Source organism: Enhydra lutris, unplaced genomic scaffold, assembly GCF_002288905.1.
Source record: "Enhydra lutris kenyoni isolate GAN:26980312 unplaced genomic scaffold, ASM228890v2 scaffoldscaffold90, whole genome shotgun sequence".
In the NCBI taxonomy this organism is placed as follows: domain Eukaryota; kingdom Metazoa; phylum Chordata; class Mammalia; order Carnivora; family Mustelidae; genus Enhydra; species Enhydra lutris.
In genome coordinates, this window is record NW_019154174.1 from 6332781 (window position 1) to 6354924 (window position 22144).

Here is a 22144-nt window from a genome sequence, read left to right on the forward strand (position 1 = left end):
TGAGGAATCTGGCCAGGTGGCAGGACCTCAGTCAAATGGAGAATGGGCGCCCCCTGGGAGCAGTGCTCGGTAGTGGACGCTGGAGGACTCAGATGAGGGGGCGGGGGGTGCGGGTGGAGGAGGGGGTGAGGCTCAAGATGGGGCCAGACTGCCGGCCACAGTTTTCTTTTCACAGGAGCTAACCCCTTCCGGCATGATGGATTCCTGGGATCCCAGAAGAGCTGGGCAGGAAGGATCCTCGAAAAAGGAACTACCAACACGTGCCCCGTGTCAGGCCCTGAGCTGGGCACTTTCGTGAACATCGTCCTAACACACCTAACTCCTCTTGGTGGTAGGTATCATTATCCCCATTTTTCAGATGAGAAAACCGAGGTTTAGTGACTTCCCAAGGAGGGGCGGGGATTTTGTATGACTTCAGAGCCTCTTCCCTGGAGTCCTCACGACCGGGAGGATACCGATACTGATTCCTTGAGGTTCGGGGGAATAAGCATCGGGTGTGAGGCGCCCAGGCTTTCCGAGGGACAACAGCTTGATGGTACTTTCGGCGAGAACCACGCCTCCCTTGTCGCGACAATACTGTTTACTGTTGTTTTCCTTTAAGAGCCTTACCCTCAAGGACCCTTAAGAGTCCTTGCCACACGCGGGGGCGGACATTATATATTCCTTAGATCTCCCGCACGTCTTTCTCCCTCACCCGCATTGAGCCCCACTGGTGACATAAATTCTCCCCCTCCACTAGCCGGTAGAAGTCGTGGGACTACAATTCCCGGCAGGTCATTCGGAAAGAGGTGGTGGGGAGAGGAGGAAAGACACTCTCGCTTTCCGTAGGCTCGCAATTTGGCGTGTTCGTCGTGATGCACATTTCAACAGCCCATGTCCTTTCTCTGGAGAACTTAGCAAGGGACTACGTCCCCCAGCAGGCATTGCCGCAGAGAGCAAGTGATGGTCCGCCATCATCTTTGTAGTCCTTTCCCGCGTTCTTACAAGAGAACAACCCTAGTGCATGGACTACAAATCCCAAGCCGCCATCTCCCCTTCCCTTCGGCCGCCATCTTTGCTGGTTGTCCCCGCCCCTTTTCCCTTCCATTGTCTCCACCGAAGATAATAGAGCGGACCTGGGAAGACTGCAACTTCCGTCAGGCTCTGCGCCACCGGGAGGGGGATCTCGATGTTACAGGCGGGCGAGGTGCCCAAGGTGGTAGAATGAGGCGACGCGGAGAGGCCAGGTAGCCTGCCATCTTTATGGTAGTCTCCTTATTCTCGTGGTTCCGCCATTCTTAAGGCACACTAGAAGGCCAGAAGACTACTATTCCCATCGCACCTCATAAGACCGACTACTAGTCAGGTGTACGCCCCTCTTCCGCCATCTTGCTTGTAGTCCTCGTTCCTTTTCACCTTTCCATTGTTCCTGACGAGTAGAAATGGCAGCGGGAAGGCAGCAGATGGACTGCGACTCCCGTCAGGTACCACACACGCGGAGGGTTGTGGACAGGAGGGCGTGTGAGTGCCTGGGAAAGAGGTCGGGTCGGGGGAGAAGGCCATCTTGTTTGTAGTCATCGTTCCCGCTCCTTCTCTATCCTTTGCAACGGGGAGCCTCGGGGCAACCGGACTATAACTCCCGGCATCCTCGGCTCCCGGCTTGGCACGCCCTCCGCCATCTTGTTTGTAGTCCCCGTTGGCCCCAGCATCCCATTGTTCCCACGGTATCACTGGCGTCCGCAGGACTACGATTTCCGTCGTGCCCTGCGCGTGTTCGTCCTGGAAAGTGGAGGTGGTGGGGAAAGGAGGGGGCAGGGGGCGGGGTTCCTCTGGGAGAAGGAGGGAGTAAAGAGGAGGAGGAGGAGGAGGGAAGGAGGAGGGAGGGGTGGGGGAAGAGAGGAGGAAGGAGGAAGGAGCTCAGGAGGGATGAGAGAGGCGGCCAGGGCCCCGGGCCGAAGCAGCGCGGGGCCGGGGGACCAGGGGGGCTGAGGCACCCCAATTGCCCCCTCCCCCTTTCCCTGCCCCCTTCCATCCTTTCCTTCCATCCTCCGCCTTGAGGAAGGGGATTTATTCAAATTTTATTTAAATCCCTATCTCTGGAGGGTCGCGCGCTGGGGGAGGGGGGAGAGGGCGGGGGCGCGCGCAGGCTGGGGGGGCGGGGCCGGAGCAGCTTCCTTCACCCCCCTCCACTCGCCCGGTAGCCCTAGGGCAGGGGGCCGCAGTCTAGGGGCGGGCCCAGGGGAGGGGGGCAGGTTACAGGGACCCCCCCCTCCCCGGGAACCGGCGGTGGGCGGGGCTTGAACCCCGGAAACGGTGGGGGGCCCAGGCCTGGTCCTGGACCCCTGGGCAGTGGGGGCCGGGAAGGGGCCAGTTAAAGGGCCGGGGGCGCTGGGGAGAGGCGGGGTGGGGGGAGGGGAGCTGTGACTCGGACCCCGGACTGAGTGGGGCCCGGGCAGAAGCTGAGCACCCTGCGCCCGAGGAGCCCCCGTTGGCCTGGGGGGGCTGAGGGACTGAGCCCCCCAGAGCAGGACCTCCCCCTGGAAGGGCCGCGCCGCAGCCCGTGGGAGGGCCTCGCCCCCGGCGCCCCCCATCTCCACTCGCCGCCGTCCCGGCCTCCGCCGGAGGGAGGGGCCGAGCGCCCTCGGGGGGCCGTGGACCCCGGCGTTCTGAGCGTTCCGCGCCCCGCGCCGCCCGGCCCCCCCGCCGCCGATGGCCGCCGACCCGCCGGGAGCTGCCGAGAAGGGAGAGATGGCTCCCGGGACACGTGTGAGGTGGGTTCATGCGGCTCCTCCTCACCCCCAGACCTGGGCAGCTCCCACTCCCATTCATCCTCAGCCCGGCCTCTCTCTACCTTCCCCGCCCCCAGCCTCGCCCTCTCTTTGCTCCAAACTCCTCATGCCCAGCCCTCCTTCCTGTTACCTCTCAACCCTGGGGAACTGGCCTTCCTTCCTAGACCCTGCTTCCCCTTGCAGACCCCCATCCCCGCCTGCAGTCGCCGCCCTCCAGGCCCCTCCCCTGGAGCGCTGGAGGGCCCCTTCCCCCCATGGATGGGTCTGGAAGTCCCTGAAAGGGGGAAGCTAGGGTAAGACTCTGTCCACGAAGATACCCCTCCAGGCCTGCTGAGTCTGTATGGGGTCTTGGAGGATCTGGTTTCCATGGGAAGGGGAACCCAAGGGATTCTAGACAATTAGGGATGGAAAGTAGCCTGGGAAGCTTGGGGGTGGGGGAGAAAACATGTAGCACTGAGCCCATCCTGAGTTCTGTGGAGATGTCAGGGTGGATTCTAGAATCCCAGGGAATCTGGGAGATTGCCCAGACTGACCTGAGAGATCCAAGAGGAGGGTGTCTTGGGGCAGAGGGAGCTTTGTTGGGGGAGCAGAGCAGTTGAGATGTTGGGCTGAGGAGGGCCTCTGAGGCAGCATGGGGAGGAGGGTGTCTCAGAGCCTTGAGGATGGGGGAGGGCAAGCATCCTATTGGATCTGTTGACAATGTATAGGTTTTGGGGGAAGAGAGATTGGGTGGCAGCTGTGTGTGAGAGAGAAAGGAGGGAGGAAGAAAGGTCTAGAGCTTCTACCTAGGAATTTGTGGGTATCTTGGAGGTAAGTGTGGGGGAGTTTAGGTTGGGGAATGCTTGGGGTGTAGTACATTTGGATACTGGGGGAAGAGTTGGGGTCTCTCTGAGTAACTCCACAAACAAGGAACCCTGGCTTTCCAAGGAGCTTTGGTGTGAAGGTGTCAGAGCCAAGGCCGAAGTCCCTTCCTCCTCCCCTGGGTAGCCAAGGAGGTGCTGAGGAAGTGTTAGAGGAAAGAGGAGTGAGGTCAGGAAGCCAGTTCTCAGGCTCCCAAAGGAGCCAGGTGAGCTCTTTGGAGAGAGGCCTTGAGTAGAGGGAGTGGTGCCCCCCCCCACCCCAGGAGGGACAATCTCCTTGTTCCTTGTCTCCCACACCCTGGGATAGGGGTAGGAGAGCAAGCTCTGGCTGCCTAGGAATGGGGGGAGCTACTGCGAGTGTCCTAGGCCAGGGCCTCCGTGGGCCCACCTGACCCTGTGTCCCATTCACCCACAGCCCTCGGCGTTGCTGACGCCCCCAATGTCGTCGAGCAGCCGGGGGCCGGGGGCCGGAGCGCGCCGACGCCGAACCCGCTGCCGCCGCTGCCGGGCCTGTGTGCGAACTGAGTGCGGGGACTGCCACTTCTGCCGAGACATGAAGAAGTTCGGGGGGCCCGGGCGCATGAAGCAGTCGTGCCTGCTCCGGCAGTGCACTGCCGTGAGTTCTGCCCCCGGCGTGCCCGACACCCCTGGGGGCCATGGGTGCCCTTCCCCAGCTGGGCCAGGTGCCTTCCTGGGCTGGCTGCTTCCTCACACTCACTATAGAGTTCCTGTTCGTTCACACAGTCATACACTGTTTTGTTCGGATGTCCAGCAGGCCCGTTTTTGTCTCCAGTTACAAGCAGGGGGCAATGTTAGCGCCCAGAAGAATCTAATGTTCTGCTTACCTTCATGTTTTTCCCGGCTTCAGAGGCACAGACCCAGAGAGACCTCAGCCCCTCTTGTACCCCTCCCTAGAGGAATGTGTGCCCAGGGGCCCACTTCCAGAACTGGCCCAACTGAATAGGTCTTAGCCTTTTCTGGCTTTTTCCTCACCTGCCAGAGTGGTCTCGGATTTGAGGCCAGGCGTACCCTTTGTGTGACCTTGAACAAACACTTTGAACCTCGAAGTACCTTTTCAGTGAAACATTTCCTTTGCTGAGTCGTAAAGATGAAGCAGTAGCAGAGATGTGAGTGTGCCCAGCACACAGTAGGTATCAGAGAACATGAGTTTCTTCCATTGAGCTCCCCAGAGCTCTAGGATATGGCCCTTCTCAGGCAGCCTTTTCCATCCACCTCCTCCTAGAGGACCACCACCTCCTTTTCCTTCCAACCCCTCTGCTACCTCTTTGCCCTAGAGCCCCCCTCTTCTCTTTCTTCCTGTTCCTCCTTTCCCTACTCCTTTTTCCTTGGGCCTGTCTCCTGACCTTCAGCATCCCTCAGATGACTCCGTATTACCCTGCCCCCCACTCAAAGTCAAGTTGTCTGAGGGCTGCTCTCTCTCAGGACCAGCCAGCTGCCTTTCTCGTTCCCAGGAGTCTTGCCAAAACCTGATTCATTGTAGGGTCCAGAGCAACACTTGGGCCGCCCATTGTGCAAACTCCGAATCATCCCAAGCTGCAGCCACAGTCCCCTGCTGCTTTCTCTTTCAACAGTATGGTCCTATTTGCTATGGTTTCTGTCCTTTCCCCAAAGCCAGCAAGAGTTTCAGGGTCAAACACACAGACCCTGATTCCAGCTGCAACATTTGCAACCGTGATAACAACTATGTATCCAGTGCTTCCCCGGGTGATCTCATTCTTCCAAAGGTCCTGCAAAGGAAGAATGCCTAGTCCCCATTTTATGGATGGAGACATGAGACGTAAGGAGGTTAAATCACTTGCTCAAGGTCATACTGTCAAAAGGGAACAAATTCAAGATTTGACCCAGATTGGCCCATGGGTTCTGAACCTCATCCAGCAGCTGGCCAGGCTCCCCAGAAGGAAGGGTCTTCCCCCTGTCACTTGCTTTCTGGGTCCCTAATACTCCCTCTTCCCCAACAGCCCGTGCTCCCACACACAGCTGTGTGCCTCTTGTGTGGGGAGGCTGGGAAGGAGGACACAGTAGAGGGAGAGGAAGAAAAATTTGGTTTGAGCCTCATGGAGTGTACAATCTGCAATGAGATCGTCCACCCTGGCTGCCTGAAGGTGATGGCCCTGGGGGCCCTGGAGTCTGAAGGTGATGGCCCTGGGGAGCGCTGCCTCTGGGTTTCCTGGCACGCTACATCCACTCCCTACCCTCTGCCTACAGATGGGGAAGGCTGAGGGTGTCATCAATGCGGAGATCCCTAACTGCTGGGAGTGCCCTCGATGCACCCAGGAAGGCCGGACCAGCAAGGTAGGGGTAGGGGCTGGGCTGGGTGCTGGGTTCTGCACAGACAGTGGGTTGGGGAGCTGGAGAGAACCTCAACCCTGGCTTCCATCTCCCCAGGATTCAGGTGAGGGACCAGGCCGCCGCAGGGCTGACAACGGCGAGGAGGGCGCCAGCCTGGGGAGTGGATGGAAGCTGACGGAGGAGCCGCCGCTTCCACCACCCCCACCCAGGCGCAAGGGCCCCTTACCTGCTGGGCCCCCCCCAGAGGACGTGCCTGGGCCCCCCAAAAGAAAGGAAAGGGAGGCAGGGAATGAGCCCCCCACCCCAAGGAAAAAGGTGAGCCAGGGAGCATGCTCATTAGGTCCAGCCCAAGGGATTCTGGGATTGGTAGTCTAGTTCCTTTTTTGGGAGGGTAGGCCTGGGAGACTGCTCGCTGGGTTCCCTAAGGGGTTGTTGGGGGATGTAGTTCAGGAAATTTGGGGAGGGTGGAGCATGCTCGGTGGGGAGGAGAGGTGCAGGTGAGGGGCAACTTGCACTGGGCAGGGAAGCTTTGGGAGCCCTGGGTGCTTCAAGTAGCAGGGAGAGAGCATGCTCAAATTAGCTGCTACAGAGGAGGAAGGAGGGGCTGGGAAGGGCCTGAGGGGGAAGAAAGAGAAGAGTAGAGCATGCTCAGTGAGCCAAGACACTGGTTGGGAAGGTGAGCATGCTCAGAGTTCTTCCTGAGATGGGGGCTTCTGGGATTTGTAGTCTAAGAAATGAACATGAATCTTCGTTTTGTGGCCTGTGAGGGGCTAATGGGGTCTCGCCCTTTCCCTATATTTCCTTCTTGCTCTGGTAGGTGAAAGGAGGCCGAGAGAGGCACCTGAAGAAGGTGGGTGGAGACGCCTGCCTCCTCCGAGGATCGGACCCAGGCGGCCCTGGCCTTCTGCCCCCCAGGGTTCTGAATCCAAGCCAGGCTTTCTCGTCCTGCCACCCTGGGCTCCCTCCCGAGAACTGGGAGGTGTGCCGGGGACCTCCTCCCTCCCCCTCCCACCTTTCCTTGCCCCACCCTCCACCCTAGAGACAGAGATCTGTCCCTTCCTGCTCACCTTGTCCTGCCCCTGCCCTGTTTGGCCACAGTGGGCATCTGAACCCCTGGGAAGAGTGGAGGGGGAAGAGGTGGTTTGGGGCCAGGACACAGGACTTTCCAGGAACCCTTGGGGTGTCATCTGACCCATCTGCGTCATCTTTCCAAACCTTAAAGGGAAAAGAACTGAGTTCAAATCCCTGCCCACTGATTCCTTGTGTGGTCTTAGCAACTTGTCAGCTGCTCTGAGCCTCGGTTCCTCATCTGTGAAGGAGAGGATACTACCTACCTTACCCACCCATCCCACAGAACTGTTTACATCTAATGAAAGTAAATGAGATTTGTGAACTGTGAAATGTACTTAGATGTGAAGAAGATGAGACCCAGAGAGGTTAAAAGACTTGCCCAATATCACACAGCAAAGCTAGAAATCAGATGGCCCTTTGCACTGACACATGAATGCAAGGGTCTGCCTGATTGTGTTCAAATCCTGCTTCTGCCATTGTCAGTTTGTAACCTTGGGCAAGTCACTTCGTCTCTCTGAGCCTCTGTTTCCTTGAGTGTAAGAAAAGTGGCCCAGGTTGCCAATCCATTGGAGCGCTGTGAGGATGTGAGTCCATGAACATGAGGTGCTCTGTCACTCATATCATTGACTGTCAGACACTCGGAATCATCTAGGCCAGCGTTCCGTGTTATGGATGACGAGGCCGGGGCTTCCCAAGGTCACACAGAGAGGTGATAGCAGAGCCGAAGCTCAAAATGACATCTCTAACCGTTCTCCATATTTCACAGCCTTTGAAAACTCTTAAGCCATCGAAACCCATAAGGCTTCTAATTCTTTGAATCAGTACCTTCATATGACAGATAAAAGGGATGTGACGTGGCTGAGGCCTCACACCGTTCAGGGGCAGAGTCAGGGCTGGAACTCAGGACTGCCTCTTGGGCTGCTTCTCCCCTGCTCATTCCTCCGGGCAGGCGGGTGGAACAGTGCGTGTCAGACCCTAGAACAGACTCCCCCAATCTTGCAGAAACCAAAGCCGCCTTTGGCCTCTGCCGAGGGCCCGGCCGTGCCGTCCCCGTCGCCACAGAGGGAGAAGCTCGAGCGTTTCAAGCGTATGTGCCAGCTGCTGGAGCGGGTGCCCGACACCTCCTCGTCCTCCTCGGACTCGGATTCCGACTCGGACTCTTCGGGCACATCGCTGAGTGAGGATGAGGCCCCTGGCGAGGCCCGGAATGGGCGACGGCCAGCCCGGGGCAGCTCGGGCGAGAAGGAGAACCGCGGGGGGCGGCGGGCTGTGCGCCCTGGCAGTGGGGGGCCCCTCCTCAGCTGGCCCCTGGGCCCCGCCCCGCCACCCCGGCCCCCACAGCTGGAGAGGCACGTGGTACGGCCCCCACCTCGAAGCCCTGAGCCCGACACGCTGCCTTTGGCTGCTGGATCCGACCACCCCCTGCCCCGCGCCGCCTGGCTTCGTGTCTTCCAGCACCTCGGGCCCCGAGAGCTGTGCGTTTGCATGCGAGTCTGCCGGACTTGGAGCCGCTGGTGAGTGGCCTGGACGGGCCTGGGTTCTCTCTTGCCGTAGGACCTGCAGCAGCAGGTCATGACCTCTCTGGGTCCTATTCTTACTTCGCTACTACTCTTGTGTCGTGTATGCATTCTAGTCTGATGCTTCCCCAACTGCTGCGTGCAAGCTCCCTTGCATTGCTCGAGCTCATTTAACTCTCAGAACAACTTTGTGAGGGCAGGTACTATTATTCCATTTTACAGAAGCTGAGGTCAAGGTTGTGGGGAGGAGGTAGTGGAACCAGGAATTTGAACCCACGCCCCACGACTCCAGGATATTTCCTCCTAAGAACCGTCATTTATGTGTGTTCCTGGGGCAAGTGTAGTGCTCAGTGCTGTCGTACGTCACCCGATTTACTTTGCACAGTCCTTTTGCTGAGGACAATCTCACTGGAGGTTCCATTTACACGTAACTGAGGTGGCCCTGCCCTCTCAGGGGCAGCCGCATTTCAGGCTCCTGACTCCCCTCGTTCCTTCTTTGTGCCCCAGAGCTGCTCCCTGCTCCCCCTGCCTATCATCCCCCCATCTCCCACACTGCTTCCTGAACCTTGTTTGTTCAGAAATGTCAGTCATCCTCCCAAGCCCCTGGTCTTCCTCTTCGATCTTGCCCCCGACCAAATCCTCGCCCAGTCCCATGAGACTACCACAGCGGGCTCTTCCCCTCACCAGAGCACACGGAGGCCCTCCACACACCGGCGAGCCCTCACTCGTTTCTCCATACTCGGATTCACAGTGCTTGTTAGAGCGGGGTGGATACTGTGTCTGTTTTATCTGCGTGTTCCCAGCACGGGACAAGGGCAGTGGAGGCGCCCAAGAAGTATTTCATTAAATGAGTACATTCAGGCTGTTTCCCAGGCCCTTACTGTGGAGGAGGCATCCTGGCGGGCACTTTGCAAATTGGGGGCTAACGTGTTCCTTGTAATCGCAGCCCTGGGGGAGAAAGAGGGACACCTGAAGTCACGGTGCCAGCGGCTCTGGAGGCAGACTGCCTGTGGTTGACTCTTACTCTTCCCCTGATAAGCTGACGGCCGCTGGGCTAGTGTCTTAACTTCTCTGTGCCTCAGTTTCTTCTTCACCTGTTAAGCCCGGAGAAGCGAAGTGTTCACTTCATGGTATCTTTGTGAGCTAATGTACACAGAGAACCGAGGACAGTACCCAGAAAGTAGAAACTACTCAGTGCCCTAGCTGTACCCAGTATCATTCCCTCAGTTTGCAAATATTGACTGAAAGCACAGACTTTACATCCTCAGACTTTTGGCCTAGACCAGCTGCCAGTCCGCCTGCAGCATAGAAGCTAAGAGAACAACTGCTGGGGACAGCCACCCTGCACGTGTAGTGACTGGCGATATGTTTGCCGAGGCCTCTCCAAGGCCTACTCTGTGCTTGGCAGGTGGGATCCAGGACTGAAGAGGACTTAGTTTCTCCCTCAGGGAGAGACTTGTGACTGGAAGTGGACGAAGCAGTGGACCTGAGACGGCACAGAGATTTCCAGCTTGGGTCCTGGAGTCTGGCACCCATGGGTGTCATCCTCTGTGCCTCCTGTCCTGCCTGAGTGTCTAGCAGTCGGGGGATAGCTTTACCTTTCAAGGCCTGTTTTCTCACCTGGAATCTAGGCTTCATACTCATACCCTATGGGGAGTAAATAAAGTGGGTCTTACAAAGCACTTAGCACAGTACTTGGAAAGTGCTAAACACTCAGTAAAATGGTGGGTTTTGATAAGGATGAGTGTAGGATAGAGCAGGTACAGTGGGACCCATCAGGAGGCTCTGTCAGGTGTAGGCACAGAAGTAGGAACAGGAGGGGTAGAGAGGAGGGACTTGGGCTGAGAATTTTTTAAAAGCAGAGCAGCTTGTGTTCAGTAACTAAATGGCTGTTAGAGAGAGCACCAGGGTGATGACTCTTCGGCTGAGTGTCTGGCCCACGAGCCTGGGTGGGCAGCAGTGCCGTTCCCCAAGCTTGGGAGTACCAGAGGACGAGCAGGTTCTGGGAAAGGGAAGCGCTCAGATTGGACATGTTTTGTCCAAAAGGCTTGGGGGCTAGTCAGTAGCTAGCAGGACAGCAGGTGGATGTACAGATCTGATGCTGGAAAGATCCAAGTTTGGAAGTTCCCCCCTAGGTAGCAGCTTCCAGAAAGAGGACAGAAGACAGAATGTCAGTGTCTGTGAGTTAAGAGAAAGAGCAGCCAGAGACATGAAGGAGATGGCGGAAGTGTCCCGCAGAAGAGAGATTGAGGAAAGAGTGAATGATAAAGTGTGGGATGTTGGCGAGAGGTAGTGGGAGACCAAGGACCAGAGGTGGCAGTTGGATTTGCTACACGAGGCCCTGGTGTCCTTGGCTGTGCTGCATGGGAGTAGGGGACCAAAGCCATGTCACATGGGGTTGAGGACATCAGCTCCAAGACAGGGACTTGATCTGTTCTTTGCTATGTCCCTAGTTTCTAAGATGGTGCCTAACATACAGGAAGTTCTAAGACAATACTGGTTGGATGGATGGATGGATGGATGGACGGAAGTGAGGAAATCAGGATGGTGTGTGGAAAGAGCTAGTGAGGGTGGAGGCAGAGAGAAATTTGTAGGTGGGAGAGCAGGAAGTTGCAGGCTTTCCTGTCTGGTGGCTTTTATCTCCTCTTGGAACAGGGAGGCAAAGTGAATGTACCAAGAGCGAGGGGAGGGGGTAGGCAGAGGAAGCATGGCGGAGTTGTTGAGGCACAGAAAAGAGGGTTGGAAGTTTGGAAGACGGGGAGAGAAGGTGGCAAGGAAGGGACTGTACCCCAAAGTCAAGGCCAGTTGGGGCTTGGAAGGCCTGGAGATGGGCGGGTATGAGGACAGCGGTGGCATCAGGGAGGACAGAGAGCTGAGAGTAAAGAACCAGCTTGGGCTGGAGTCCAGAAGGCTGTGAGCTCCTGGCAGACATCAGCTGGGCGGGTGCGTCTGCATCCCCAAGGCGCCCCTGCAAGACAGAGGTTTAGGATCAGAACTTCAGGTTCAGGAGGTGGGCTTAATAGGGGGCTGACTCAGTTGGCGTGGCTGGAGTCCGGGGAAAAGTGAACTGGGTTAGGGAACTTGGACATCATGCCCTAAGGCCCCTGAGTGAGGGCAGGTGGTGCCTCCTGACAGTTCTTCCTGTCCCTCACCTTTGTGTCATTTTGCAGCTTAGAAAGGACCCATCCATGCTGCCCTCACACTGAATTCCCACAGCCCTGCTGGACATTTAAACACATATAGTACCTCAGCGACTGCACTAAATGACAGTCCCGCCTGGCATTGCGGCCTGCCTTGCTACACCGTGCCCATCCCGGGCCCCTTATGCAGTCTTCCCTCCCTCCCCGGCCCCCACCTCCTGCCTCTTCCCTCAGACCCGGCTCAGGCTCAGTCCAGAGCAGCTTGGGTTAAAGCCTGGCCCTGCCACCACTTAGTAGCTGTGGGACCTCGAACAAGTTTCTCAGCCTCTCTGGGCCTCCTTTTCCGTAACTCTAAAAAGGAGGTTGTAGTAACAGTATTTACCTCCTAGGGCTGTTGTGAGGTTAACTGCTTGAGGCACAGACTAGTTCCTGGCCCATAGAAAACCCTTGATAAACACTAGATGTTTTTTTTTTTTTTTCCCCAAAGATTTCATTTATTTATTTGACAGAGAGAGATCACAAGTAGGCAGAGAGGCAGACAGAGAGAGAGAGGTCGTGGGGAAGCAGGCTCCCTGCCAAGCAGAGAGCCCGATGCGGGGCTCAATCCCAGGACCCTGAGATCATGACCTGAGCCGAAGGCAGAGGCCTAACCCACTGAGCCACTCAGGCGCCCCAACACTAGATCTTAATCCCATGGTCATCCCCACCTTCCTCCAAAGGTTCCTTGCCCTTTGTTCCTGCTGCTTGAGTTTCTCAGAGTGCCCCGTGTTCTCTCGGTGCCCTAGGTCTGGCTGCTGGCTCTTCCCCATCTGGAGCACACACTCTCTTCCCTCCCCTCACTGTCTCCCTGGGAGGCTCCCTGTCCAGCCCTCTCGTTGACTCTTCACTATATTCCTTGCTGCTTCAGTTACTGTGGATGGGCTGTGTTTCCCCCGTTTCCTGACAGCCCAGTGGAGACGGTCACTTAGGATCCGTAGGGCACTGAGTGATCATGGGCTGCCCCCCCCCTGGTCATTCAGGGGCAAAGGGACCAATTAGGTTCAAGCTAAGAAAAGTCATGGGAGACTTCCTGAGAGAGGAGACACTGGGACTGGGTGTTGAAAGCTCTGGGTTGGTTGGCATTTTGGGCAGAAGCACGACAGGGGCCCATATATGTTGGCACCAGGCAGTGTTGTGTGGCTGTCGGCTGGCAGGTGGTTCCGTGTGGCTGTTGTAGAGTATGTTATAGGAAGAGCTGGGGGGCCTGTTTGTGCCCCCAGGGCGGGGAGGGTTCCCTCTCTAGCCATAGGAGATCCAGAAGGGCTTCGGGGTGATCGTGGCAGTGGAGCTGAGACTCCAGACTGGGTTGGAGGGGGCAGGATTTCACCAAGTGGCTAGAGACAAGGGGCAGAAGCTGGGTTGCGGGTAGGCAGGGTGTTTTCCTTTTCTGTTTTATAGTCCGAGAGCTTTGCAAGTGGAGATGTGGAATCGCTGGGATTGAAGCCTTAGTGTCTGTGCCCCCCAGTAATTCCCTAAAATGTCAGACGGGAGAATGCCTGGCAGTCTCAAGTGGCACAAAACCATGGCTTAATCTTTCTGTTAGTTTTGAAAAGGAAGTCTCTCCATTGGGTGCTATTGTATCTTTAACACCTCTCTGATACTTATCTCCCTGTTTAACAAAAATAGTCTTCAGATGGTAGCCTAAAGCCACAGCAGCACCTGCCCAGGATTTAATAGACCCGGTTAGTTTTTATTGTATAGATTTCTAAGGTTAACATTTTTATGTGAAGAAATGCTGGTTTTAAGTGCAGGGAGGGGATCGACTGAAAGATAAATTCATGTTCTGAGAGAAGGGGAGAGCAACTGACTACGGGCCAGGAGTTGGTAACCACTGCTGCAGCCCAGGGCTTCTCGAAGGGAAGGCCCTCAGAATGGGGGTGGGGGTGAAGGGCAGTAAGACACAGCTTCCTGGGCCTTTCCCACCCCTGCTGCTTCTGACACAGTCCGTCTAGCCCAGTGGGAATTTCCTGATATGCTTTTGAGAACTGGAAGGAGAGTTTTCAGACCAAGTCTCAAGGAACCTTAGTGTGCCACAGAGTGTTCACAGATGACCTTGGGAGAGGTGGGAAGGGTTCCTTGGTAAAAATAAGATTGGGAAACCCTGCTCTGGTTCACTGCATGTTGGACCCCTCAGGGCTGTGAGGGACCAGGAAAGGTATTTCACTTTGTGTAGGCCTCAGTCGTCTTTGGAACTTTGATTCCTGGGCGCTACCATGCCTTCCGTAAACACTGAGTGGATAAATGAGAAGCTGTAGGTGACGTGGGTTGTGGGGGAGCGCTCAGTGGAAGCTTCAGGGACTTCACACCAGCTTCGCACCATTCATTGGTGCAACAGATGACCCCGGCACGGGGCTAGGTCCCGGCGCTACCAAAGGGGAAAAGCCGTCCAGCCCTGGAGGGCCTACATTCTAGTTGGAGGGATACAATAACCCGAGACAGGAGGTAAGGGGGCTGTAAGTTGAGCCTTGGGCAGCTGGCCATCAGGATGGGGCAGATGTGGCTCAAAGGCAGAGATGAATAGAGGAGATGAGAAGTTCCCACGAGTCACCATAACTTAGGGAGAACTCCAGAAGCCCAAGGTAGGGGTGGTGGAGGCAGCTGAGGGATCCCTTTGGTGTGACATCAGATACAGTGTGTAGGGTGTTTGTGTTTTTGGCAGGCTGCTTTATAAGCTGTAAGGGCTATAAACTGTCGTGACCTCATTTGCTCTCACGGTAGCCCTGTGGGGCAGGCTGAGTCTGGATCCTTACCTTCATTTTACAAGTAGAGCATCAGAGGCTCAGGGAAAGGAATGGACCTGCCTGGGGTCTCGCATTCGCTTAGTGATGAAACTGAGCCCTTTACCTGGTGCTCTTGGCCTGAGGCTGGGTACTTCCTGCCACCCCTGCTGTCGTTGTGGGCCAGGACAGAGCTGTGGCGAAGGAAGCCCTGAAGGAGGGAGTTTCACAGGCTCCCTAAGAGCTGAGGGCTCTGTCTCCCTCTTGTGGCTGATAGGTGCTATGACAAGCGTCTGTGGCCTCGAATGGATCTGAGCCGGCGAAAGTCACTGACCCCACCCATGCTCAGTGGTGTGGTTCGTCGCCAGCCCCGAGCCCTGGACCTCAGCTGGACAGGTGTCTCCAAGAAGCAGCTCATGTGGCTTCTGAATCGTCTGCAAGGTAGGGCGGGATGGCAAGGTAGGACAGGGTGAAGAGGGAGACGGTTCTGGGATGGAGTGCCGACTTCCCAACCTCCCCTGTCCAGGCCTGCAGGAGCTGGTGCTCTCCGGCTGCTCCTGGCTCTCTGTCTCTGCCCTGGGCTCAGCCCCACTGCCGGCCCTGCGGCTCCTGGATCTTCGCTGGATTGAGGATGTTAAAGACTCCCAGCTCCGCGAGCTGCTCTTGCCTCCACCAGACACCAAACCAGGTGTGGCGTCTGTTGGCTCATTTGTAGAATGGGTTGGCCAAGGGGGGAAGGGGGAGGTATGAGGCCTCCAGGGTCTCTTCTGACTCATGCTGGATGTTAAGAGATTTGAAGAAAGGGCAGAACACAGGAGTTTGGTGAGGAGGCCTTGCTTGGCTACCGTTCATTCCTTTACTTACCTGCTGTGCATTGGGCCCTGTGATAGGAACTGTGAGGGAACAGGGATGAAGGGGAGGTAGGCCCTGCCCTCCAGAGGGGAGATAAGTATGTGCTGCAACATGGTATAGGACAGGAGAATGACAAGAATTCTGGAAGAAGCCAGGGGCATGGCCGATGGCAGATAGGAGTGAAGTCACTGGGTGTGGTGGGCTCTACTGGAGAGCCTCCTCCAAAGGGAGCAGTGGCAATGGCCATGAAAGAATGCAGGCCCAGGGTGGCCAGTCCCTTCCATTCATCAGGAGGAGCCAGACACTGGATTTTCCTGTGAAATATCCTTGGTTTTAAATGATGGCAGTTAATATAACATTCTTTTAAAATTCATGTATGGATCAATACACATACAAGTGAGCCATAGAATTGGCCTCTGTGCCCTCTTGCCCTACAGTAAAAGGACAAGGGTTTTCCTGAGGGAGTGGAGCAAAAACAGGGAGACGGCTGACTTGGAAGGTTGCATGGGGCTGGTGGTATTATCTCCCAAGTCAGGCTAGCTACCTCTTCACCCCGGGTCCAGCCCAAGTGCCCTGTCAGGTAAAGACGGCTTTTACTATTAAACATATACTCTGGCCTTGGCCCCGTGTCAGGCCTTGGAGACCTCAAACAGCCCCAGTCCCTACCCTGATAGAACCCCAGTGATGCGGGAGAGAGAGAATCAGAAATGGAAGGTTACAGGGTGATACGATTGAGGCTGTGGTTGGGTGTGGGGAGCAGTGAGAGAATCCCTTCTTGAGGCCGGGCTGTTTGAACTGATCCTGAAAGGGACAGGGTTGTCCCAGGGAGTGAGGCAGAAATAAGCACTTCGATAGGATAGGAGGCCTGTACTGGGAGAGGGGAAATGCTGGGAGCAGAGGCAGGTCCCAACGGAGGTGTGGGTTAGGAGCACTGAGGTCTGGGGCTTCCTTGTCTAGCCAGGAGATGGGATGCTCACAACAGCTTCTCTGGCCCCCACTAGTCTGGTCTCCACACTGATGTCAGGGGAACCGTCCAGAAGGGCAAACCTGTCCATGTCACCTCTGTGTTCTATACTCTTCCTCATAATCCCCCAGTGCTCTTTGGATAAACATTACTACATTGTCACCGAGGTCTGGCATGGTCTGGCTTCCACTGACCTATGCCATCCCCACATTTCAGCCTCTTCAGCCTCCTTGCCAAGATTCTCTCCAGCCCTCAGGCCTTTGCTTAGTCCTCTTTGTCCAGAATGCTGTATCCCCCTTTGTCTAATTAACACTTAATCATTCTTCAGGCCTCAGCATAAATGCCACTTCTTCCTAGAAGCCCTCCATGATCCCTCCCCCCCTCCCTGAGATCAGGGTTCCTTTAGAGCTTTGGGAGTAGTTCCCCCCCAGCTATGACTATGTGGTGGTGAAGTGATTTGAAGAAAACCCATTTCTTCTCCCGAGTTCTAAGCTCTGGGAGGGCAAGGGCTGTACTCACCCTAGAGCCTTGCTTTCATAGCTTACTTTTCAGTTCCCTTCTTCCCACCCCATCCCCCCTTCACAGCAGCCTTGGAAGGAGGTAGGGAAGCATCTAGGATTCTTCTGGACAAGGCACCAGAGGCTCAGAGGGGTTGACTGACTGCTGCGAGTCACACAGGCAGAGCTAGACCAGAGAACTCCCCCGTTGCCGCTCTTACCGGAATTGGCCTGAGCCAGGAAGATTCGGGTGGGGATGAGGTCGAGCACTGGGAACTGTGGAATCCCTGAGGGGAGAAAGTGCCGGTTGGCAGGCACACTGACACCAGTTCTTCCTGCCTGAACTACTTCAGGAGCTTGCAGAGATGAGCCTCCCAGGCCCTTAGGACCTCCTCTAGTGTTGGGACTCTACACCCATCTTTCTTATCTTGGCTTCCTGGCTCTGTGCAGCATTCTTTCAGCAAAACTTTAAGTTCTGCTATTTCCTCGTTTTTGTCCCTGCTGTCCTCTGCCTGGCCTGTTCTTGTCCCACTTCTCATGTTCAGATCCTTGAAAGCTCGGCTTAAATCCTGCCATCTCAGTGAAATCCTTGCAGATGCAGAAGCCAGAAGTGACCCGTCTGTCCTCTGCTTCCCTCTAATGGCTTTTAACTGTGCCCCAAGATTAAGGGCATCTGTAGATGTATCCTTCCCGGGCCCTCAGCTCCTCAAAGGAAAAAACGAGGTGGAATTCAGTTTGCCAAGTCAGGTGCCCACGGAGATGGCCTGGCAGGTGACAGAAGGGATGGGCTCGGTGAATGACTGGAGGGAGTAACATCTTGCAACCCAGTATTCAGCTAGCCCTTTCCAGGTGCCCAGCTAGCCCAGTGGTGCCAGATCTTACGATTTTTCAAAGAAAAGGTCTAGCCAAATTCCTTTATGGAAGTGTCTTTTTTATAGCATTCGGTATTAATATAAGAAAAATGTCAGCGCTTTGCAGATTCCGTAACACATTTGTGTAGACTAGTTTCATGAGTTGGTGATATCTGATCCGGTTTATCTATGGGCTGGGCTGGTGCCTGAGGGGCAGATAGTGCCGTGGTGTGTTTGGTCTGGCGTCCTCTGTTCAGTCATGCGACCTCGGACAGATTGTTTTAATGATTTGAGCCTCAAAGTTCTCATCTGTAAGCAGGAGTGATAATCACGCAGCTGTGGTTCTTAGAGCATGGTCCAGACAAGCAGCATCTCCATTACTGGAGAACTTTTCAGAAAAATAAACTCTGAGGCCTCCCTTAGGTTCCCTAACCTCTGGGTAGGTCCAGCAACCATTTTAGGCAGTCCTCCAGGGGGCGCAGAAGAGCCCCTGGCCTAGGAACAGGCTGCCACTTGGCCCCCTTGGCTGGTACCCAGCCCACACTGAGTGCTTAATTCATGGTGGCTGGTGTACCTTAGGCACTTAGTTTAAAAAACAAACAAACAAAAAAAATAGGGGCACCTGTGTGGCTCAGTTGGTTAAGCGTCTGACTCCTGATTTCCGCTCAGGGTCATGATCTCAGGGTCAGGAGCCCATTTGGGCTCCCTGCTTAGTGGATCCTGCTTAAGATGCTCTCTCTCCCTCTGCCCCTCCCCGCTCTTCCCAAAACCCCAAATGCTGAATGTGTAGATACACTAACAGAGAAGCAGGCTACATGCCACATGCTTTGGGTGTAGAAATGAGGGACGTGAGTTCTTCTTCCCCGGAGATGTGGGAAGAAGAGGTCTCTAACCTCAGAGCTAAAAGCCAAGGACACCAGCCCCGCATAGGATTGAACATAGGTGTCTGTGGGCAGAGTCTCAGAGCAGTGTCACCTGTGGAATTTGGCCCAGGTGTTTGGGAGTGTGGGCGGGGAGTTGGGGACAGAGACAGGGATGAGCCCTTATAGGAACTGGAATGTTCTAACCAAAGAGGGGCTCCCAAGAGTTTCTAGTAGAGGAGGGATGGTGCCCCACTTTTTTTTTTTTTTTAAGATTTTATTTATTTATTTGAGAGAGAAGAGAGCACAGTGGGGAGGAGAGGGAGAAGCAGGCTCCCTGATGAGCCGGGAGCTGGACACAGGACTCGATCCTAGGACCCTGGGATCATGACCAGAGCCAAAGGCAGATGCTTAACCGACTGAGCTACCCAGATGGCCCATGTCCCATTTGTTTTTGAGCACAGCTCTCTTTGAATGCCAGGAAGGAGAGGAGAGACTTGACTGGGTGGGGAGGCTGAGGCAGGAGTCCAGGCAAGAGTGCTGTTGTCCCAGAGGGGTATCTGGGGAATGGAGAGAAAGGGATCCAGCTGGTGATGTTACCAGTGGAAGGAGAGGGAAGTAGGAGGGGACCCTGGGGTGGCAGTTCTATTAGAGATGGCATTTGTCAGATGAGTGAATAATGCTGAGCACCGATGTCCCAGTTGCTAGGGGTAGAGCAAAAACAAGACAAAAATTCTTGCCTTTGTGGAACTTATTCTAGTGGGAGGAGAGAGAAAAAAAAATAGGTCCCATGGTAAGAAAAGGGGAAACAATAACAGCAGGGAAAGGGTAGGAGCATGTGGAATGTTACCATATCAAATGGAGTAATCTTGGAGGGCCTCATAGAGAAGGTGATGTGAGCAGTGGACAGATGAGATGAGGTCAGGTTGTGCAGGTGTTTGGGAGAAGAGTAAGCCACGTAGAGAACACAGGTGGAGGCTCTGCTATTGTGGAAGCAGGTTTAGTGGGTGGTGAGGCATAGGAGTGTGGACACAGCTGGTCTGGATGCCTGGGGGTGGACACAGGAGTAGCCAGGGGTGCTGACCTCTTCACTGCCTGCCCAGGGCAAACGGAGAGCCGTGGGCGGCTGCAGGGGGTAGCAGAGCTGCGCCTGGCAGGCCTGGAGCTGACAGATGCCTCCCTGCGGCTCCTGCTGCGCCATGCGCCCCAGCTGAGTGCCCTGGACCTGAGCCACTGCGCCCACGTCGGGGACCCCAGCGTCCACCTCCTCACAGCTCCCACTTCCCCGCTCCGCGAGACCTTGGTGCACCTCAATCTTGCCGGTAAGCATCCTGTCTGTCCCGCTAGTGTGCTGGTCCCCGTGGCCAATGCCCACCCCCTACTAACCTTCGTGGTCTCCGCTACCACTGCCTCCCCCCTCCCCAGGTTGCCACCGCCTCACGGACCACTGCCTCCCGCTGTTCCGCCGCTGCCCACGCCTACGCCGCCTAGACCTGCGCTCCTGCCGCCAGCTCTCCCCTGAAGCTTGTGCCCGGCTGGCAGCCGCTGGGCCCCCTGGCCCCTTCCGCTGCCCAGAGGAGAAGCTGCTTCTCAAGGACAGCTAGTTGGGTGCCCCCCACCCTCCCCCAGGACTCATCAGGAGCCTGGACCTCGGGCCTTCATTTTATCCCTGCCAGGAGGCCAGGTTACCCACCTCATGACTTGGGATTCCTGCCCAGGGACTTGAGCCAGCCTCCCTCCCCCTCTCTACCCCCTGCACTGATATCTCTGGGGGTCTCTCCTTCCCATCCCCTCTCCCTTCCACCTGCTTCATTGTCCATCCCCTGGGGGGAGTGGGTCAGAGGTACGGGGGGGTGGGTGCTGAGCCAAAGGGATGGTGGGAGGGGGGGTAAGGTGCAAGTTTGAGGGAGGGAAATGGGGAAAGGGTATCTGCACACAGGATACTGGGAGCCAGGGGGCTGGGGGAGGTGGAGGATGGGCTGGGGGAGGGAGGGCAGAAAGCAGATCACCAAGGGTTCAGGGAACAAAGACCAGATACTTGGAGTTGGGGGGTGGGGGTGGGGCCAAAAAGGGAAACCAGAGGAGCAGTTGGGGATCCACGTGTCAGAGATGGGGGGGACTCGGGGAACCAGGGGGAAGGCAGGGCTGAGTGAGGGGTGGGGGCAAAGAGCAGGCGTGGGGGCAGTAGTACCCCCTCAGGGGGTCACACCCCTCTCCTTACTCCCTCCCCAGATTTCAGTTCTTCCCCCCCCCAACCCTGACTCCTTGAACGTCACTGACAATGGCAGCTATTGCGAGGAGTGGGGGCCGCGGGCCTACCCGCTGTTCAGCGTGGCCCAGGGGAGTGGTGAGGGGTACCCCAGCCCCCTGCCCGCCTCCCCGCACAATACTTGAACATTCATCTGTACTGAAGTGTTACTTGAACCGGGGGAACCTCGGACCTGGGGGAGCCGGAGTGAGGGGACTGATCGGCTTGGACTGAGACTGGACTGGTGGGCACCCAGCTTGGACTGCGCCACCCCCCAGGCTCTCTCTTGCTTTACTGTATTGAGCAGCTCCACCCCTCCTGACCTGAGGTGGGGGTGGGGGTGGGGTGCCAGCCCAATGATGGGGGAAGATGGGACTCCTCCAGCGTGGCTCTTCCCACTCTTTCATCGTCATGGAAACTTGCATCCCATTTGTCCAGGGAACTGCCACTCCTGGTTGCCATGGAAATAGCAGCCAATGGACACCTCCCGAAGCCAGTGCTAAGGCTGGAAATGGCCCCTCTTAGTTGCCATGGGAACTTAGTAACATACTCTTGGCCCGCCCCCACCCCTCCTGGGGTGGGGGCGGGGCTTGGGGAGCCAGGGGGAGGAGTTGGGGCCAGGTCCCGCCCCTCCGCCCAGGCCTCCCCGGGGAGCCGGGATGTACCATGTAGGGGAGGGGGGAATCTATCCACATACCTCAGGTAACAGGGAGGTGCGAGGGTGGGGGGAGGGACTGGGCGGACCAAAGGCCGGAGGGGAGGGGGTTCTGGGTATCGCGAAAGGCTTGAGGATGGGGCCGCTTGGGGGAGGAGGAGGAGGCAGCCCGGCGGGGGCAAGTGGGGGGTCCCAGCCGGGCTGGGCCCCTGGGCCCCAGGTCTGTACAATACGGTTTGCTATAAAACTCAAAATCTTCCAGCCAGGGCCGCCGCGTTCGTGTGTCTCTTTCCGGCGTTGGGGTGGGGGAAGAGCTGGGACGACCGGAGTGCTCATCCTTTGGGCCTCCTGGAGAAGGGAGCTGTTTCGATGGATCTGGGGGTCCTTAGGACCTCCTAGGCTTCTCGGAACTGAGGATGCCGGACTCCCTGCGATCCCTACAGGTAGATGGGTTCACCTTTTCGCAGCTCACCACTAACGGGAAGGGATTTGGACGTCGGCATCTAGGGGGTGTCCAAGTGTGCCGAATTGTCCCAGGCCCGGGAACTCCCGCTGGAGCTCGGGCGCCTGGGTGATGGCGAAGTGGCCGGGGGTCGCGAGGTCCCTTGGGATCTCTGCGGACGGTCTACCCTCCCCCCGCCCCGCCTCCCCGAGCTCCACCCCATCATGTGGCTGCACCGGCTCCGCCTCCGCCCCAGTTCCGGTTTCGGCTTCTGCTTTCCAGCTCCGGCCCCTGGGGCTGCCCGCGGACTCCTGCTTTTCCTGCTCCGCCCGGGCGCCTTTTTCTGGGCGCCC

General features: G+C 56.6%; 1 protein-coding gene across 7 annotated transcripts; it reads left to right on the plus strand.

Annotated features, from left to right (window-relative positions):
* Nucleotides 1-237: 237 nt before the first annotated feature.
* LOC111162182 (F-box and leucine rich repeat protein 19) lies at nucleotides 238-21985 on the plus strand. 7 transcript variants are annotated; one of them, XM_022526400.1, is made up of 12 exons: nucleotides 2123-2750; nucleotides 2952-3061; nucleotides 4044-4244; nucleotides 5608-5751; nucleotides 5855-5941; nucleotides 6035-6253; nucleotides 6756-6917; nucleotides 8012-8523; nucleotides 14700-14863; nucleotides 14949-15110; nucleotides 19550-19768; nucleotides 19872-21985. In XM_022526400.1, the coding sequence occupies exons 3-12, from the start codon at nucleotides 4068-4070 to the stop codon at nucleotides 20048-20050; spliced, it is 2025 nt and encodes a 674-aa protein (XP_022382108.1). In that variant the 5' UTR covers nucleotides 2123-2750; nucleotides 2952-3061; nucleotides 4044-4067; the 3' UTR covers nucleotides 20051-21985. The 7 variants fall into 7 exon arrangements, with proteins under 7 accessions (XP_022382106.1, XP_022382108.1, XP_022382107.1 ...); XM_022526398.1 differs by lacking the exons at nucleotides 2123-2750; nucleotides 2952-3061 and adding an exon at nucleotides 238-1463 and having other exon boundaries at nucleotides 5855-5940; nucleotides 6019-6253; XM_022526399.1 differs by lacking the exon at nucleotides 2952-3061.
* Nucleotides 21986-22144: the final 159 nt, after the last annotated feature.

Bases quoted from the DNA above. Each gene is read 5' to 3' on its own strand.
- LOC111162182 (XM_022526398.1), top strand. From the start codon at position 1,422: ATGGCAGCGGGAAGGCAGCAGATGGACTGCGACTCCCGTCAG. The intron at 5,941-6,018 runs GGTAGGGGTAGG...ACCTCAACCCTG, and splicing joins CAGGAAGGCCGGACCAGCAA to GCTTCCATCTCCCCAGGATT. The intron at 15,111-19,549 runs GTGTGGCGTCTG...CTGCCTGCCCAG, and splicing joins TCCACCAGACACCAAACCAG to GGCAAACGGAGAGCCGTGGG.